Genomic DNA, 19,101 nt, shown 5'->3' on the forward strand with positions numbered 1-19,101 from the left:
ACCTCTAGCCAGGCAAAGAAAAAAGAGAGAACACAAATTATTAATATCAGAAATTAAAGAGAGGACAATACTACAATCCCATGGACTTTAGAAGTATAATAAAGAAATACTATGAACAGTCCCATGCACAAAAGTTTGATATCCTAGATGAAATGGACCAATTCCTTGAAAGACACAATCTGCCAAGATTCACACAAGAACCAAAAGACAATCTGAAGAGACAGATACTTAGAAAGAAGTTGAGTCAATAACTAATAACCTTTCAAAATAGAAAGCACCAGACCCATATGAGTTCACTGAGGAATGCTACCAAAACTTACAGGAGAAATTATACCAATTCCCTACAATCCCTTTCAGAAGATAGAAGCAAAACCTAACTCATTCTATGAGGTCAGCTTTATCCTAACACTATGGCCAAAGACATTACAAGAAAGGAAAAGAACAGACCAATGTTTCTCCTGAAAACAGATGCAAAAATCCTGAAAAAAAAATTTAGTAAACTGAATCCAACAATGGATAAAAAGAATCTACCAAGTGGGATTTTTCCCAGATATGCAAGTCTGGTTCAATATTCACAAACCAATTAGTGTAATCCATCACAATAGCAGGCTAAAAAAAAGAAAAATCACATGATCATTTCAACAGATACAGAAAAGTCATTCGATCAAATCCAACTCTATTCATGACAAAAATTCTCAGTAATCTAGGAATAGAGAACTTCTTCAACTTGATAAAAGTATCTATAAAAATTCTGTAGCTAACATCATACTTAATGGTAAGAAATCAGAAGCTTCCCCACTAAGATCAGGTCCAATGCAAGGATGTCCCAACTCATCATTGCTTTTTAACATCCTACTGAAAGTCTTAGCTATTTCAGTAAGACAGGGCAAGGAAATTTAAAAATATATACAGATTGGGGAGGAGGAAATAAAACTGTTTGTTCACAGATGGCATGATCATCTACATAAAAAATCCAAAAGAGGGCACCTGAGTGGCTCAGTCGGTTAAGCATCTGCCTTAGGCTCAGGTCATGATCTCAGGGTCCTAGTATCAAAGCCCAGCTCCCCGCTCAGTGGAGAGTCTGCTTCTCCCTCTTCCTCTGTCCCTACCCTCCCCCAACTCATGCTCATTCTCTCTCTCACTTTCTCCTCAAATAAATAAATAAAATATTAAAAAAAGAAAATCCAAAAGAACCAATAAAAAACAAAACAAAACAAACAAAAAACCCCCACTAAACCCAGGAACAAATAAGTGATTATAACAGGTTGCAGACACAAGGTTCATACACAAAATCCAAACATTTTCCTACATACCAGCAATGAACAAACTAAAAACACAATATTGTTTACATTAGGACCTCCCAAAATGAAATATTTAGGTATAAATGTAACAAAAGATGTACAAGATCTATAGAAGGAAAACAACAAACTCCTGATGAGCAAAATCAAAGAACTAAATAAATGGAGAGAGACTTCATGTGCATTGATAGCCTGGATAGGAAAACTCAGTATCAAGATGTCAGTTCCTCCCAACTTGCTCTATAAATTCAGTGCAATCCCATTCAAAATCTCAGCAAATTATTTTATCAATATGAACAAACTGATTTTAAAGTTGATAAAAGAGGCAAAAACCTACAATATCTAATACACTATTTTTAAAGATTTTATTTATTTGACAGAGATAGACACAACAAGAGAGGGAACACAAGCACGGAGAGTGGGAGAGGGAGAAGCAGGCTTCCCGCTGAGCAGGGAACCCGATGTGGGGCTAGATCCCAGGATCCTGGGATCATGACCTGAGCCGAAGGCAGACGCTTAATGACTGAGCCACCCAGGCGCCCCTCTAACACACTATCGAAGAAGAACAAAGTTGGAGGAATGACACTACCAGACTTTAAGACTTACTATAAAGCTATAGTTGTCAAGACTGTGTAGCATTATCGAAACAACAGAAAGACCATCGGAACAGAATAGAGTCCATAAATAGAAATATAGTCAACTGATCTTTGACAAAGAAGACAATACAATACTTTCAACAAATGGTGCTGAAAAAATTGGACATCCACAGGCAAAAACAAACAAACAAAAAACATGAATCTAGACATAGACTTTACACCTTCAGAAAAATTAATTCAAAGTGGATCAATGATCCAAATGTAAAACATAAAACTTTAAAACTCCTAGAAGAAAATCTAGGTGACCTTAGGTATAATAATAAAAAAATCATAACCCATGAAAGCAATATTTTATAACCTATACTTCATTAAAATTAAAGACATATAATTTGCAAAAGTAATGTCGAATGAGAAAACAAGCCACAGATTGGGAGGAAATATTTACAAAAGACATAACTGAAAAAAGACTTTTATCCAAAATATACAAAGAACACTTAAAACTAAAAAATATAGAAATGAACAACCAGATTAAAAAATGGGCCAAAGACCTTAACAGCAACTTCACCAAAGAAGATATACAGGTGGCATATTAAAACAACAATCAGGTATCATTACACCCCTATTAGAATGACCAAAATCCTGAACATGGACACTACCAACTGTGGCAAGGACGAGGAACAACAGAAACTATCATTCATTGCTGGTAGGAGTGCAAAATAGTACAGCAAGTTTGGAAGATGGTTTGGCTGTATCTTATAAAACTAAATATACCTTATTATCAGATCCAGTAATTGCACTTGTTGGTATTTATCCATAGGAGTTGAATACTTATTTCTACAAAAAAAACCCGCACATGGATGTTCATAACAACTTTACTCATAATTGTCAAAATTTGGGAGCAACCAAGATGTCCTTCAGTAGGTGAATGGATAAAGTGTGGCATATTCAGACAATGGACTATTATTCCACTAAAAAAAAATTGGTTATCAAGCTATGAAAAGACATGGTATACTTTAAATGCATATTACTAAGTGAAAGAGACCAATCTGAAAAGGCTACATAGTAAAGGATTCTAACTATCTGACATAATGGAAAAAGCAGAATTATGGAGATAGTAAAAAGATCAGTGGTTGCAGAGTTCATGGGGTGAATGAATAGGCAGAACACAGAAAATTTTTAGGCAGTGAAATTCTGAATATTATTAATGAGTAATACATGTCACCTTACTTTGTCCAAACTTCACTGAATATACAACAAGAATGAAATGTAAGGTAAACTATGGACTTTGGGTGATTATGAAGTGTCAATGTAGGTTCATCAACCATAACAAATGTACCAGTTTGGCAGGGGATATTGATGAGGTAGGCTATACATATGTGGGTATATGTGGGGATATATTGGAAATCTCTGTACCTTCTTCTAATTTTGCTGTAACCCTAAAACTACTCTAAGAAATAAAGTCTTAAAAAATACTAAGGGAGGACACCAAATAGAAGTTAGGGGGAAAAAGTTGTCCTTGGCTCTCCAGAAGGGTGAGAAGGGTGAGGGTTCCTTCAACAAGGAAAAAAAAAAAATATTAAAGAAATAAGCTGAGAACAAGCTAGCTGAATAAACAAATTCAAATGAAGGGAACAATAAAAAGATGTTTTTGCTTACACTACATGTAAGAAAGAGTAGGAGGAGGAACAGTAGTTGAACAGAGAAAGAAAGCACAAGAAATGGAAAAGATCAGAACCCTAGCACCATGAGCATCACAGTCCATGATCTAGGACCCTCTTCATTTGGCTTCAGTGTCTTCTTGTGAAGAAGGGAAAAAAAATGTTTGGAAACAAATTTAATGTGCTTCTCTACAACTTCCACCCAACAGTCATGGTTATATCCATAGTAATAAAAGCAACCTGTCATTAACTAAAAACAAGCACAGGCATCTTATTGGGGTAGTGGTTGAACAAGTCAGTAAACTTACTAAAAATCATTAAATTGTTCACTTACAACAGGTTAAGTTAATTGTATATAAATTATGCCTCTGTAAAGTTCTTTTAAAAATCTATCTCACTCTTCTTTATGGAACTTCTTCAGATACTCTCTACTCTCCTCCCACAGAAAAAAAAAGCCCTAAAGTACAGAATATCACTTTTCAATTTATTATAGTTCAGTTTGTCTGATGTTCCTTTTGAAATGTGGAATCCATGATTAAATACATCATTTCCATTATGTTTTACTTATAGAGAATTAATGATTTTACTACTTAGCTATGTTGGTATATTTTATTCTGGTTACTGTAGCTTATAACTATTTAGCAAATGATTATATTAAACATAAACTTAAATCCCTAGACTTTTTTACCCCCTACAATCAACTTCCAAGGAAATTTACTTCCACTCACATAGTATTCAATATTTTTTCATTTTTACTTAAAAATTAATATTAATGAACATTTGGGGCACCTGGGTGGCTCAGTTGGTTAAGCAAATGCCTTCAGCTCAGGTCATGATCCTGGAGTCCCGGGATCGAGTCCCACATCGGGCTCCCTGCTCAGCAGTGAGTCGGCCTCTCCCTCGGACCCTCCCCCCTCTCATGCTCTCTCTCTCTATCTCATTCTCTCTCTCAAATAAATAAATAAATCTTTAAAGAAAAATATTAATGAACATTTGAGAAGAACAGAAAAGAGGAAAGAACAAAAACCACAGCTGATAATGTGGTATATTTACTTCCAGCACATTTTATATGAATAATCATATCAGAAAAAATAATATCAATTTCTATGGCAATCCTTCCCAGGTCCACGAAATGCTGTATTTAATACTCTACATAATAGAGTCTATTATATCACTCTGTTTTAGTCCCTTCACAGTTCTTATCACTATCCAAAATTTTATTTGGTCACTTTTTCATTGTTTACTTTGTTAGTATGCACAATTCTTGAGCTTATAAGCTTTATTAACCTTTCTTCCCCTAGGATCTCATCTAGTTTTGTAGTTTAAAATTAACCCCATCTAACCCCTAGCCATAACTCTAAACCTAAAGTTATCCCTCTGGAGAGGTCTCTGAACTACAGGATAGTAGGCACATACACTTGCACCGTCCCTGACCCCAACCCTAACCCTAACCATTATTCTGGTCCTAAACCAAATCCTAATCCTAGATCTGAGGGGGTGGGGAAGATTTTGTACACACAATGGAATATTACCCAGCCATAAAAAAAGAATGAAATGGAGTGGATAGAGCTAGAGTATAATGCTAAGTGAAATAAGGCAGTCAGAGAATGACAACTATCATATGACTTCACTCATACGTAGAATTTAAGAAACAAAACAAATGAGCAAATTGGGCGGGGGTTGGGGAGGAACAGACAGGCAAACCAAGAAAAAGATTTTTAACTATAGAGAACACATTGATGGTTACCAGAAGGGAGGTGGGTGGGGGATGGGTTAAATAGGTGGTGGGGATTAAGGAGTGCACTTGTTATGAACACCAGGTATTCTACGAAGTGTTGAATCACTACTTTTATGTACACCAGAATCTAATACTACACCATATGATAACCAACTGGAATTAAAACTTTCAAAAAATAAAATAAAATAAAATAATAAAATAAAAATAATTCCATCTGTATGCTGAGGATTCCTAAAGTTATCTCTCTAGCCCAGACCTCACTCATGAACTCTGGACTCATATGTATAATGCCTATAGACACATACACACACACAAACTTCCATTACATTTGTAGTGCATACACACACATCTGTATACATCCATATATTCCACATGTCCAAAACCAAAATTGTGGACTCTCCCTACTACCAACATTCCCCATCCATAGCCTTTCCCATCTCAATTGATGGCCATTCTAACCTTCAGGCGGTCAGTCTTGATTTCTCTCATTCTCTAACATTCCATAGCCATACCATTAGCAAATTGTATTGATTGTGCCTTCAAAAGTATGTCCAGAATCTAGTCAATTTCTCAGCATCCCGACTGTTACTATCATGGCCAAGTTTCCACCAACTCTCTCCTTGACGCACCCTCCACTACAGTCTACTTGTACATTTCTGGGTGATCTTTTTAGACATAAGGCAAGTCACATCAAAACTCTGCAATGACTTTGTTTCACTCAGGACAAAAAACCAAAATCCCTTCTTTAGCCTTTGTCACCTCTCTGACCTGTATTGCTCACTCCCTTTTGCTCTCACCTCACTCAAGCGTTCTGTATTTTCTAAATGTTCTTAATGTTTTGTTTTTATTAACAACAACAAAAAACTTTTAAATGATGAAACTATGCAAAACTAATCTCCCTTTTTACCCAAATGATTTCTCTTTAAGTACAGAAGTAAATGCAGAGCCAAGTCTTTAGTAAAAAAACAACCAAACAAAAATAATGTTAAGTTCATGGCAAGAACTTGTATTTTAGAGCCCTGAATGCCTGCCTATGGCACTGATGAAGAGTTTCATGAAGTCAGGTTTCTAAAATAAATCAAAATGCATGGTGTGGTAGATGATTTGTGGGTTTGGGATTGAAAAATAGTGCTTAAGTCTTCTCTACTACTGATTGTGAGACCTTCACTAAGTCATTATTCTGATTCATAACATATGTAAAGATGAACAGATTAATCTGTAAAACTCATTATAAACTTGTGCTTTACAAGAGAAATACTTATAGATATCTACCAAAAATACATCTAAATATGATGGACTCTGAAAAACAAGCTGAGGGTTCTAGAGGGGAGGGGGGTAGGGGGATGGGTTAGCCTGGTGATGGGTATTGAGGAGGGCACGTTCTGCATGGAGCACTGGGTGTTATGAACAAACAATGAATCATGGAACACTGCACCAAAAACTAATGATGTAATATATGGTGATTAACATAACAATAAAAAAATTTAAAAAAAATACATCTAAATAGGTCTGACTTATTCCCAGTAATGTTATTTAAAGTGTTTGATCAGTCTGCACATACAAAAGAATGCCAGTGAATAAACCCAATACCACAAATGTTAAGGGACTAGTCACAGATTGAATTATATACAATTTACAAAAGCCTCTGACGTGAATTCAAAACTGAGGGGTGGTGAGGCTCACTTACTAAGAACTGCAAGGGCAAAGAAGCCACAAACCTAAGGTTCCTTAAGAGAATACAGAGATTTTGAACGTTCAGACTATATATCAGGACCTAGGCTTGGAGCAGATGTCTTCAAGTGACGACCTTGGGGGAGGAATTAACTGTCAAGAGGTCTTTGGGAACTGCTCCTGGCTGAAACAAACCGCGAGTTAGAAAGGACGACCACCTTTCGAGAGAAAGCCGGGAGCTAAGTTGTAGTTTCGTCTTCTTAGCGGGTCAGTTCTAACAATTCTATCGCCCAACCCGAACCACTCACCGGGTCAACTGGTCTACAAGGCCTTGAGTTGGGAACAAACGGCCTAGACCCGGCACAGTCCGACAAATCGCTAGGTATTCATCTGCTCCGGAGTCGGTTGCTAGGGAAACGAGGCCAGACTCCAGACTCAGTCCCGCAAGGTTTTCTCCCGGCAGGCCGGAGCTTCGGGGGCGTGGTTACGTGAATGACGCACGTAAAGGGCGGGACAGAGGCGAAACCGGACCCAGGAACAGGTTACACTCGGGGGCGCATGCGTGCTGTACCCGGCGCCGGATACTTGGAAGGCTTCCGCTGGTTTGGGGGTCGGTGTTGCTATGGCTGCTGCAGTTGCACCCTTAGGCGTAGCTCTTCGAGAAGCCACCCAAAGAAAATTGCGGAGGTTTTCAGAGCTGAGAGGTAGCAAAAAGGGAATCCCAGCTCTCCCCGGCAATGGAAAGGGAGGGTGCTTTGCGTTCCGGGAAGTTTGCTAGACTATCACTTCCTGTCTGCTTCTCACCTTCGGGTTTAGGACACAGGCCCTGCCGTAGTTAATACTCCTCTTGATTTTTTTTATTCTGTCATTGTCTTCTTTACGTTATGTTGTTACTTTATTTCTTTGACCTTATTCCTAGTAACATATATATGTATGTTTAAAATAAGAGAGAAGGAAATAAATTATTATAAGAGAAGGAAGAAGAAAGAAAAGTATTAATCTGACTAGTGAAGCTACAAATCTAAGCATTTGGTTAGCTCATTAACAATAGTTATTTAAAATTAAATGATCTAAGTGCTTTGACCAATAAATATCTGATTTTAGCCTTCTGCAATCCCCTTACTACTTCACCAATTTGTTCCATACTGTGAATGCAGAATGAGTAAAAAACAAACAAGACATGGAGGAATTATAGGTTAAAATTTAAAAGGGGTAGTTTGTATCAAAAAAAAATTAAAGAACTGCCATTTGTCATTCCTTGTACAATTATCTAATAAAATTAGTTATTTTTTGATGAAGTTACTGCATTAAAAATACAGGAAATAATACTTGGAAGACAGTAAGATATTCAGGACTATTAAATTTTGACAGATTCTGTTTGTTAACTAATAAGAATCCTTATTCCTCTTGTTTACCAATAAAGAAGAGTTTCCAGCATCTACCAAAAATTCGGTCTGGTTTTTTTGTTGTTGGTGTTTTGTTTTTTTGTTTGTTTTTTAATGAGCTCATCAAGGAGTTGGGAACTTTTCTGTTATCCAGAATTTTAGATCATACTTCAAAGCCTTTGTAAACTTGCATGGATCATCTTTTTTTTTTTTTTTTTTTTGGGGGGGTTCACCCTGTCTTTATTTTTTTTTAATTTTTTTATGTTTTGTTAATCACCATACATTACATCATTAGTTTTTGATGTAGTGTTCCATATTTCGTTGTTTGCATATAACACCCAGTGCTACATTCAATACGTGCCCTCTTTAATACCCATCACCAGGCTAACCCATGCATGGCTTAGCTTAAGGTAATAAAAAATAAAGTACCTCTGCATGGAGCACTGGGTGTTATGCACAATGAATCATGGAACATTACATCAAAAACTAATGATGTAATGTATGGTGATTAACATAACAATAAAAAAATTTTAAAAAATAAAGTACGTAAATTGATAAAGAGCAACGTTGTAGGAATGGATCTTTGGGCTGAATTGTACTTAGCCAACAAACACTAAGTGGTCCTGATATAAAAATTGATTTTCACAGCTGAAGATTCATACTCTTTTTGTCTCTTGTTATTTAAGAATCAAGGTAAATTTTAGCAAGGCAAAAGTACTTCTCTTAAGAAACGTAACAACTTTCAGAATATGTGAATAAATGAACTGTAAACCATAAAAGGAGCAAGTAATCTAAAAGAGGAAAAAATGCAAAATTTGTGAACAATCTTCAGTAGAACTAGTTTGAATTATACTACCTAGCCACTAATTATCCCCTAATTCTGAGAAGATAGATTTAGGAAGATAATCTTTTTTTTTTTCTTTCCAAAAAAGTAAACCTGTAACAGCTAGAGATTTCTGATACTTATTTCCCTACTTTTTCCACATAGGCAAACCTGTGGCAGCTGGAGAATTCTGGGACATTGTTGCAATAACAGCAGCTGATGAAAAACAGGAACTTGCTTATAAGCAACAGCTGTCAGAAAAGCTGAAAAAAAAGGAGCTACCCCTTGGAGTTCAATATCATGTTGTTGTTGATCCTGCTGGAGCCAAAATTGGTACTCTCTATATGGTCAGATTTAAATCATAGGTTCTGGGCATAATGATCACTGAAGAAAAGCTTTCTTATGGCTCACAATTTATGAGCTCTCTATCTTTCTTTCGATAGTCTTTCCAAACTTTAAAAATTTAATGTAAATTTACAATTTTTTTAAGAAAGATAAAAGGCATAACACATTCTGTTCTTACACATTGTGCTTACCATGAAAAACTTGCAGAATGTTATTTAAAATAATTTTATTAATTTTAATTAATGTACTTAGATGGTGAATATTCTCGTGGACTTTACTGGTAGGGCTCTTAAGGTCCCTCCAAACTTCATAGTTCAGAAATTTACACAAAGATTGCAAATCAGCCAAAAAAATACATACACACACACACGCACACGAACTTGGCCTCTTGGGACCACAATGCAGAAAGCAAAAGAGCACAGTCTAATGGCCTAAGTATCATAGATACGTACTTTAAAAACCCAGTTTAAGTCAACTTTGCCTTTGACCTTCCATTGCAAATAAAAATACATGCTATTTTTCTGGGGGCCACATTCTATGTGATACTTAAAGCTGAAGCCCCTTGATACCATACAGGGTATCTATATCTGACATTGGCATTGATCTAATTAACCTGTGTTTTACTCCTCATAATGGTACAGTCAGTACTTTTATGATTCCTATCATATAGATGAGAATCTGAGACACAGAGAGTTAAGTAACTTGCCCAAGGTAACTAGTAAGTGTAGTTATAGTTAAGATCTTTTTAAATCTAACTCAAATATTTGGTTTTGTCATATGGCAGAATTATTTTAATGGGTTTTTCAGTTTGTAATTCCAAATGAATGTGTATATTTACTCTCTTCTTGCAAATTGTCTAATTTATCACTTTATTTTTATTATTATTTTCAGGAAATTATAATGCTCATCATTGATTACCAAGTGCTGATCTCTGGGTTTCATTGCTAATTGTTTATTTAAATGCTGTGGAACGTGTGTTTAATGTGATTCTTTGGCCATATCTTTGCTCTCTGCCTAGTTAATTGTAGCCAATGGCCCTATCTTCAAAGTTATAACACCTAATTTTACTGTAATTACAAATTTTCAGTAGGTTTCTATGAAATTAATTGTGTTTTTTTAACTTTTATTTTTAAGGAAATGGAGGATCCACACTTTGTGCCCTTCGATGTTTAGAAAAGCTATATGGAGATAAATGGAATTCTTTTACCATCCTATTAATTCATTCTGGTAAAGTTATACATATTCTTTTCACTAATTTACATTTTACCTTTGATACCTTAGGGACTTTTTTCTACCTTGCAAATACTTTCTTCTCCTTTTTTAAATTTTTGTCTTTGAAGTTACTCTGCTTTGAAAACAAATATTTCATGCTTTTCTTGATATTTGAAAGCTGTAAGCAGCATAATGTTTTTTCACAAATGTATCTTTAAAATTCTAGATCACATTCATCATCAACTTTTCATGGATATTTTTAGTATATATATAGAAAATTATTTTCCTAAAATAGAATTCATCAAAATAATGAATATTTCTTGATAATGCTTGAAAAGGGATTATTATTGTAGGGGAGAGGCTGACTTAGCACTGGGATTACCAGACTTTTGCCAAAACTTTCTACCATGCATTTTTATCTGATTATTGGTGGCAAAAGTTTACAATCCTTAAAAGAGTTTAAAAACAAAAGAAAGGGTGGTGACAAAACATGGAGAGAACAAGAAAGTTGTAAGAGGGAAAATCACACACAAAGGAGGACATTTTAAAACAGAAAAGTGGGAAAGATAATCTCAGAATAAAGGATAGTTTTCTTCAGTAAACTTAGTTATATGAGAATTTGGGTTATATGCAAACCTCTGTTATTTTTCTGTATGTACTGGAGCTGATAAAAATGTTATTATGGACTGGCACCAGTTCAGGGACAGGTATTTTAGAGCCACTCATCTACATGGCTTCCAAGGCACTTTTTATTTCTTATGATTTATATACAGAACAATGATTCTTTATAAAGATGATATCAAGTAAAGCACCCAAGTTTTGATTTTAAGACTAGCTTTAAAAAAGTAGAAAAATTCAAATTCATAGCTCATTCCAAAACCAATATTATTTATTACCAATTTAGTAAAAACTAAGTTAGACACTAAGAAAATACATAGTTAAAAAAAGGTAATTCTTACAATGCTAAAAAGTGTTGGCTAGTCTTTGAAAAAGGAAAAAAGTAGAAAGTACTAGCTCTCATTTGTTGAACAACATAATGTGTCTAAGTGCTTTACATAAAACACAGTAAAGCAAGTATTATTCTACATTTGCTGATTTGGAGTAAATCCAAAGATAAACAACTAAAAAGTGGTGAACCAGAGTTTGAACCTGTTTTTGTCTGACTCTTTCTACAATCTAATGCTGCTTTTCAATATAATTAGTTACATAAAAATGATATAAGCTATTTAGTGTACTTAAGAGAACATGCTTTTCAAGGAATTTTTAAAAAGTCATAAGACTCATCTTAGAGGGAAAAAGCCTGTTTAAATTAAAAAAAAGTATAAATTTTAAATGCTCTTAAGTAAACGCACCATTACTTCCTTTGAGTGTATGTAATAATTTGAGGAAAAACACTGCATCTGGAAATTACTGTTTAATAATTATATTTTGGAATTGGTATTTTAGTTTTTTGTGACTTTTTTCCTTACTATGAAGTAGATTCTTAACGTAGGAGTTTAAACATTGTTGCATTTCAATTTATGGTTTAAAATATAGATATAAGATCATTTTTTAGCCCATGGTTCTTTTTACTGATTGTACAATTGATTCAAAACAATTCACAGCCTCTAAAATATAATAGAATTCTTTCCTAATCTAACATTGCATTATATCAAATCACTACAGGAGAATTGCTCTTGAATTTGTAACCTGGAATTTACTATTCTTTCCTGAGTTACAGTACTGCCTTAAATATATTAAATATCTTTAGAGATATTTTGAGTTGTGACTGATGCCCCTGGTTTTTAAAATCTTAGAGACTTATAAACATTTTAAAACAGTTATTTTCTTTAATTTTATATAGGTGGTTACAGCCAACGCCTTCCAAATGCAAGTGCTCTGGGCAAAATTTTCACTGCATTACCTTTTGGTAACCCCATTTATCAGATGTTGGAATTAAAACTAGCCATGTACATTGATTTCCCTTCACATATGAATCCTGGGGTTCTGGTTACCTGTGCAGATGATATTGAACTTTATAGTGTTGGAGAATGTGAGTTTATTAGATTTGACAAACCTGGCTTTACTGCTTTAGCTCATCCTTCTAGTTTGACTGTTGGTACCACACATGGAGTATTTGTCTTAGAACCTTTTAATGATTTGGAATATAGAGACCTTGAATACAGGTCTTGCCATCGTTTCCTTCACAAGCCCAGCATAGAAAAGATGCATCAATTTGATGCTGTATATAGACCTGGAAATATTTCTCAACAGGACTTTGCTAGGGGTGACACTCCCTCTCTTAAGTTAGACTCTGAGTATGTCTACACAGACAGCTTGTTTTATATGGATCATAAGTCAGCCAAAAAGTTACTCGCTTTTTTTGAGAAAATAGGCACATTGAACTGTGAAATAGATGCCTATGGAGACTTTCTGCAAGCTTTGGGACCTGGAGCAACTGTGGAGTACACCAGAAACACATCAAATGTCACTAAAGAAGAGGCAGACTTGATAGACATTAGGCAGAGAATATTTCATCTTCTTAAAGGAACCTCATTAAATGTTGTTGTTCTTAATAACTCCAAATTTTATCACATTGGAACAACTGAAGAATATTTGTTTCATTTTACTTCAGATAGCAGTTTGAAGTCAGAGCTTGGCTTACAGTCCATAGCTTTTAGCATCTTTTCTGCAATACCAGAATGCTCTGGTAATACATCCTGTATCATTCAAAGTATACTGGATTCAAGATGTTCTGTGGCAACTGGCTCAGTTGTGGAGTATTCCAGATTGGGGCCTGATGTTTCAGTTGGGGAAAACTGCATTATTAGTGGTTGTCATATCATAGCAACAGCTGTCCTGCCTGCATATTCTTTTGTGTGTTCCTTAAGCTTGAAGATGAATGGACACTTAAAGTATTCAACTATGGCATTTGGAGTGCAAGACAACTTGAAAAAGAACGTTAAAACATTGTCAGATATAAAGTTACTTCAATTCTTTGGAGTCTGTTTCCTGTCATGCTTAGATATTTGGAATCTGCAAGTTACAGAGGAACTGTTCTCTGGAAACAAGACATGTTTGAGTTTGTGGAATGCTCGTATTTTCCCAGTTTGTTCCTCTTTGAGTGATTCAGTTACAATATCCCTAAAAATGTTAAATGCTATACAGAACAAATCAGCATTCAGCCTAAATAACTATAAACTGTTGTCCATTGAAGAAATGCTTGTCTATAAAGATGTAGAAGACATGATAACTTACAGGGAGCAAATTTTTCTAGAAATTACTTTAAATGCAAAATAGTCTGATTTAGAGACATCTTAAATATCCTATACCTTGCCATTCTTGATTGAGGAAGATTACAAAAAGAAGAGTTTTCTATAGATTTTTGTTTGTTTCTTTGAAGTGAATCAATGAAAATTATGTTAACATAATTGTTGTAGCATAATATTAAGAACACAAAATTACAAATCATCCATTTTGGTGAAAGAATATTTCAAGGCTGTGAGCTCAGAAAAGGGATTTTTTTGATGTTTAGCACTATTTTAATTTTCTTTTTTATTAAGGATGGATTTGTGGAGCATTGCTGTGTTCATATAGTACTATCGTAGTTTTGAATAATTTTCTAAACATACCTTTAGAGTTTTTCCATCTTCTTTTTGGGCTTTGGTTTCAGTACAGTTCTAAGTGTTTATTGGCAGTTCTCTCTTTGAGCATAGTAGTCCTCTTCTGATGAACTGATAAAAACAGCATACTACAAGATCTTCAGAGCACTGTAAGAATAGAAATACTTTTTTGGAAAGAAATCCATCTCTCACAAATTCAGATAAAATCAATTCTTAAAATACTGTGACTATCTAATTAATAAATAATTAGATGCAAACAGCTCTGAAATTGATGATAAAAATCTGTCTTATTTATTGCTCTTACCAAAATAAAACAAAAAGTGTATATGTGTTATTTTACCTTATAAACTTGGACATATGTTTCTATATCTTTTTTTTTTAAGATTTTATTTATTTATATTATAGAGAGACAGCAAGAGAGGGAACACAAGCAGAGGGAGTGGGAGAGGGAAAAGCAGGCTTCCTGCTGAGCAGGGAGCCCCAATGTGGAGCTCAATCCCAGGATCCTGGGATCATGACCTGAGCCAAGGCAGATGCTTAACAACTAAGCCACCCAGGCAACCCCATGTGTTTCTATATCTTAAAATTTTTCCCTAAAGTTCCATCCATACAAAAGCATACACATACACAAAACTCAAATATCTGTGTGGGGAAGATGGTAGGAATAATTGGGATTCATTGATAATCATATAAGTTCATTTTGGACATTACTTATATCCTTTTATTAATCCCTTTAATAGAACTATTAAATTACCAGATGGACTGATTTTGCTATTTCATATTTTTTGTCCTTGTGCTGGTGATGATACTGAGAAGCAATAATTGACCAAAGGTAGGCAGCAGGAAGGAGCCTGAAGGATAGAAAATGAGAAAATTTACAGATGATAAACAGCTTCAAGAAAATAAAAATTGGCTGGAATCTCAAGTTATGTGTTCCTATTTTGCTGTAAGCATGCATGTGAAATGTCTTTATGTCAAAGTCTAATAATAATAATTAGAGAAATGATTTGTCAGTTTTGTGTTTTAACATGAATAAATTGAAATAAAAACTAGTCTGTGCTAACATGTCAATATAAAAATAATTGGTAAACCAGAAGTGGCCTGCCTGCAATCTTCAATTAAGCTATTTCTGTGTTTTGTTTTGTTTTGTTGAGTTTTTTTTCTTTTTTCCTTTTAAGGTTCTTTCCAAGGAAAAACTAAAGATACAGCTATTGTTTAGTGTTGACTGATTTACTTGCAGAGCTTTCAGAAGATATTATGTGTTTGTCATTGATTAAATGTTTAATACTGTATTTCACCTAAGTGCCATCGATTATTAAGAATTACCATTATTTTATTTATGTTCCACTAAAAAGAAAAAAATACCAATAAAATATGGCACAGTGCTTTCTTTTAGAATCAGACTCTTCTGAAACACTTTTCAACTCAGGAGTTGTTGATATCCATGTGCTTCCACCCAGTACCATCTTGTATGCTATCAAAGGTATTGGTAAAGCTTTATGTCCTAAGAGTGTCACCACCACCCTGCTGTCTGGATTGACTGAAAACTGTCAACACCAGATACCTATTCTATAAGTTTTGATGCTGATGCTTTACTATTTGGCAAAATTCAGTTTCATTTTTGTCTTAGTGTAATCAAATGCCTCTAGAAGCTAGTTGACTTCTATTCAAAGTCAATGGGAGATTTCTGACAAATTGGTGGTCACTGTTTTAATCATAATTCTGCACAATGTATGGATTCTAGTTGCTTTTATATGTTATCAGTTCCAAAGAATTTGGCATTTTCTCTTGCCTTGAGATCCATTACTTGGGGTAGTACCACACATGTTCCTTGAACAGTATACCTAACTCAACCAAGGTGATAGTCCCATGCATATTTAAGTAAAAAGTTGAACATTTCATCTTGATTTATCATTTTTATTTCATAAAATAACAGGCTTTAAATTCCATATACTCTCAAGGTTTGTAGAGGATAGCTGTTATTTATAACTAAATATAGTCCATAAACTTATTGATGAGTTAATAATGAACAGTGACCAAGGAAGCCATGGGGAAAAAAAATCCAACATTTGGTGTTAATCTACCTCAGGCACTTTTTTCTACAAACAGCAAAACAGAATAAAGCATGTATCAGTGTATACTAAGTTGAAGTAAAGCTTCAAATATCCAGGTGATATGCTGAAAAGCACAAAAATTTGATAGTATTAATCCAGAATTAATTCCTATAACCTGTGATGATCATTCATCTGAGGCTAAGCAACATTCCTATTTATATTAAGATTACCAAAATCAGCATAGACCCTAAATCAAAATACCTGCTGCAAAATGTATGAATGACTGTCACAGCTAGTAATTGGTCTACTACACAAAATCAGGGAGGGTATTCACATAACACTGTGATGTCCTTTGGATTTGAACAACTACAGGCCCAGAGTTGAGGCACTTTGATGTAGTCTAGCAGAATTAAGATAGAAAGAAAAAGCTTTAAAAATGTTTTTAATTTGCTCAAAACTCTGTAAGGATTTCAGATGCTTTCTTTGTTGTGTACCTAAATAAAAAACTTCTCAGATATATCAAGAACTAAATTACTAAAGAAAATAACTTTTTTAAATTTACTTGAAAGGTACCTTTTCTAAATTCCTAGTACAAAAGAAAAAAATTGAAGTAACTTAGCTGCTTAAACTTAAATCTTTAGTGCCTCTCAAATTTTGTTTAGGCAATGACAATTTCTATTAAGGTTGAAGAACACAACTTCTGTTGTTTATATTAAGTTAAATTGCATTATTTCTTGAATTGAACTTTGTTAAAGATTATTGCACATTCTCCTTCCCTCCAATACCAATGTGCTAAACTCTGTATAACATAATGGTGTTACATGCTCTCAATTGTTTATATTTACAGAAATTTCTAACTTTTTTTTTAATGAGGGACAAAACATCAGTCTCCTCTGAGAAAGAATCAGTTCCTATCCTTAGCAGAGCTATCTACATGAGCCACAACAAGCCAACTTGGCACATCACTCAACTTGCCAGTGGGCTGTAGTCTAGTAGATCACAATTTTGGGTCAGGTTAAAAATTTAAATACAAAATCTGGAAAACAGGTACCTGGATGGCTCAGTTGGTTGAGTGTCTGACTCTTGGTTTTGGTTCAGGTCATGATCTCAGAGTCCTGAGATCAAGCCCCACCTCGGGCTCCATGTTCAGCACAGAATCTGCTTAAGATTCTTCCCCTCCCTCCCCCTCCACAGCTTCCCCTGCTCATGCTCTCTTTTGCTCTCTCTAAAATAAATAAAATCTTAAAAAAAAATCTGGGAAACAGTATAGAGGTTCCTCAAAAATTTAAAAATAGAACTACCCTACAATCCAGCAATTGCACTACTAGGAATTAACCAAAAAGATACAAAAATACTAGTGAAAAGGGATACATGTACCCCAGTGTCTATAGCAGCATTGTCTACAGTAGTCAAACTATGGAAACGGCCCAAGGGTCCATCAACTGATGAATGGATAAAGAAGATGAAGTGTGTATATACACATACACACACACACACACACACACACACACAATGGAATATTAACCATAAAAAAGAATGACGTCTTGAAATTTGCAGTGATGTGGATGGAGCTAGAGAGTATGCTAAGCAAAACAAGAGAAAGATAGCATATTACACTCATCTGTGGAATTTAAGAAACAAAACAAGCATGGGGGAAACAGAGAGGCAAACCAAGAAACAGACTCTGAACTGTAGAGAAAAAACATGGTTATCAGAAGGGAGGTGGGTGAGGGGATGGATTAAATAGGTGATGGGGATTAAGGAGTGCAATTATTGGGATGAGCACAGGTGTATGGAAGTGTTTAATCACTAAATTGTACACCTGAAACTAATATACTGTATGTTAACTAACAGGAATTTAAAATCAAACTTTTTTAGAAATTGATTAAAATTGGGCAGAGAGTCTGAATAGACAGTTTCTTTGCTTCTTCTGGAGCTTCAGCCTCAGGGGCAGGCTTCAAATTTGCTACACATCTAGTGGCTCACCAAGCTGCTCTCAAGGAGTGTGGGCTATAGATGCCATTTTGGCACTCCCTGCCTCCCTCGCTCCAGTTCACCAGTATCTCACAGAAAAGAGCCTATACACTTGTCTGGAGCCCCAGTTTTGTGACTTCTGTCCAAGGGACACCTCCAGATTGCCTGGCTCTGCTGGACAGTGGGGTTTATTCTTGCAGTCGCATGGGACTATATATTTGCATACTATTAAGAGCTGAGGCCTGAGGGTCTGGCTTCTAATCATCCCAGATCTCGGCATTGAGATTCTCCCCTTTGGGACACTGACAGGTTTAGCACATCATTAACTACTAAGTGTTATTAAAAATATAATAGGCTACTTGGACGAGCACAAAGGGTTGAGAGAAAACCAAGAGCTGAGGCATGGTTGAACAACATGATATCCAGATCCAGGAAGCCTAGACTGTTCCAAATAAAATGAACCAAAAGAGACACACACCAAGACATATTATAATTAAAATGTCAAAAGACAAGAAGAGAATTTGAAAAGCAGCAAGAGAAAAATAATTTGTTACATACAAGGGAACTCCTTTAAGACTATAAGGAGTGGCACAATATATTTAAAGTGCTAAATGAAAAAAAAAATCCAACCAAGAATACTCTACCCAGCAAAGTTATCATTCAGAATTGAAGGAGAGATAAAGAGTTTTCTAGATGAGCAAAAACTAAAGGAGTTCATCACCATTAAACTGGCCTTACAAGAAAT

The 19,101-nt window shown here is 35.0% G+C and overlaps 2 protein-coding genes across 3 annotated transcripts in view; one reads left to right on the forward strand and one right to left on the reverse strand.

Annotated features, from left to right (window-relative positions):
• Positions 1-7,434, reverse strand: part of LRRIQ3 (leucine rich repeats and IQ motif containing 3) — a 203,237-nt gene extending 195,803 nt beyond the window's left edge. The window contains exon 1 of the mRNA XM_027606968.2: positions 7,270-7,434. The gene's annotated coding sequence lies outside the window, so the exon portion shown is untranslated. The remainder of the gene's footprint in view (positions 1-7,269) is intronic.
• A 77-nt stretch (positions 7,435-7,511) lies between these two features.
• On the forward strand, positions 7,512-16,840 carry FPGT (fucose-1-phosphate guanylyltransferase). Of its 2 annotated transcripts, none has more exons than XM_027606995.1 (4): positions 7,512-7,665; positions 9,335-9,502; positions 10,649-10,741; positions 13,387-13,553. In XM_027606995.1, exons 1-4 carry the CDS (start codon positions 7,584-7,586, stop codon positions 13,551-13,553), a joined length of 510 nt encoding a protein of 169 aa, XP_027462796.1. In that variant the 5' UTR covers positions 7,512-7,583. The 2 variants fall into 2 exon arrangements, with proteins under 2 accessions (XP_027462796.1, XP_027462788.2); XM_027606987.2 differs by having other exon boundaries at positions 7,513-7,665; positions 12,570-16,840.
• Positions 16,841-19,101: the final 2,261 nt, after the last annotated feature.

The sequence above is a fragment of the Zalophus californianus genome, chromosome 4, assembly GCF_009762305.2.
Source record: "Zalophus californianus isolate mZalCal1 chromosome 4, mZalCal1.pri.v2, whole genome shotgun sequence".
In the NCBI taxonomy this organism is placed as follows: domain Eukaryota; kingdom Metazoa; phylum Chordata; class Mammalia; order Carnivora; family Otariidae; genus Zalophus; species Zalophus californianus.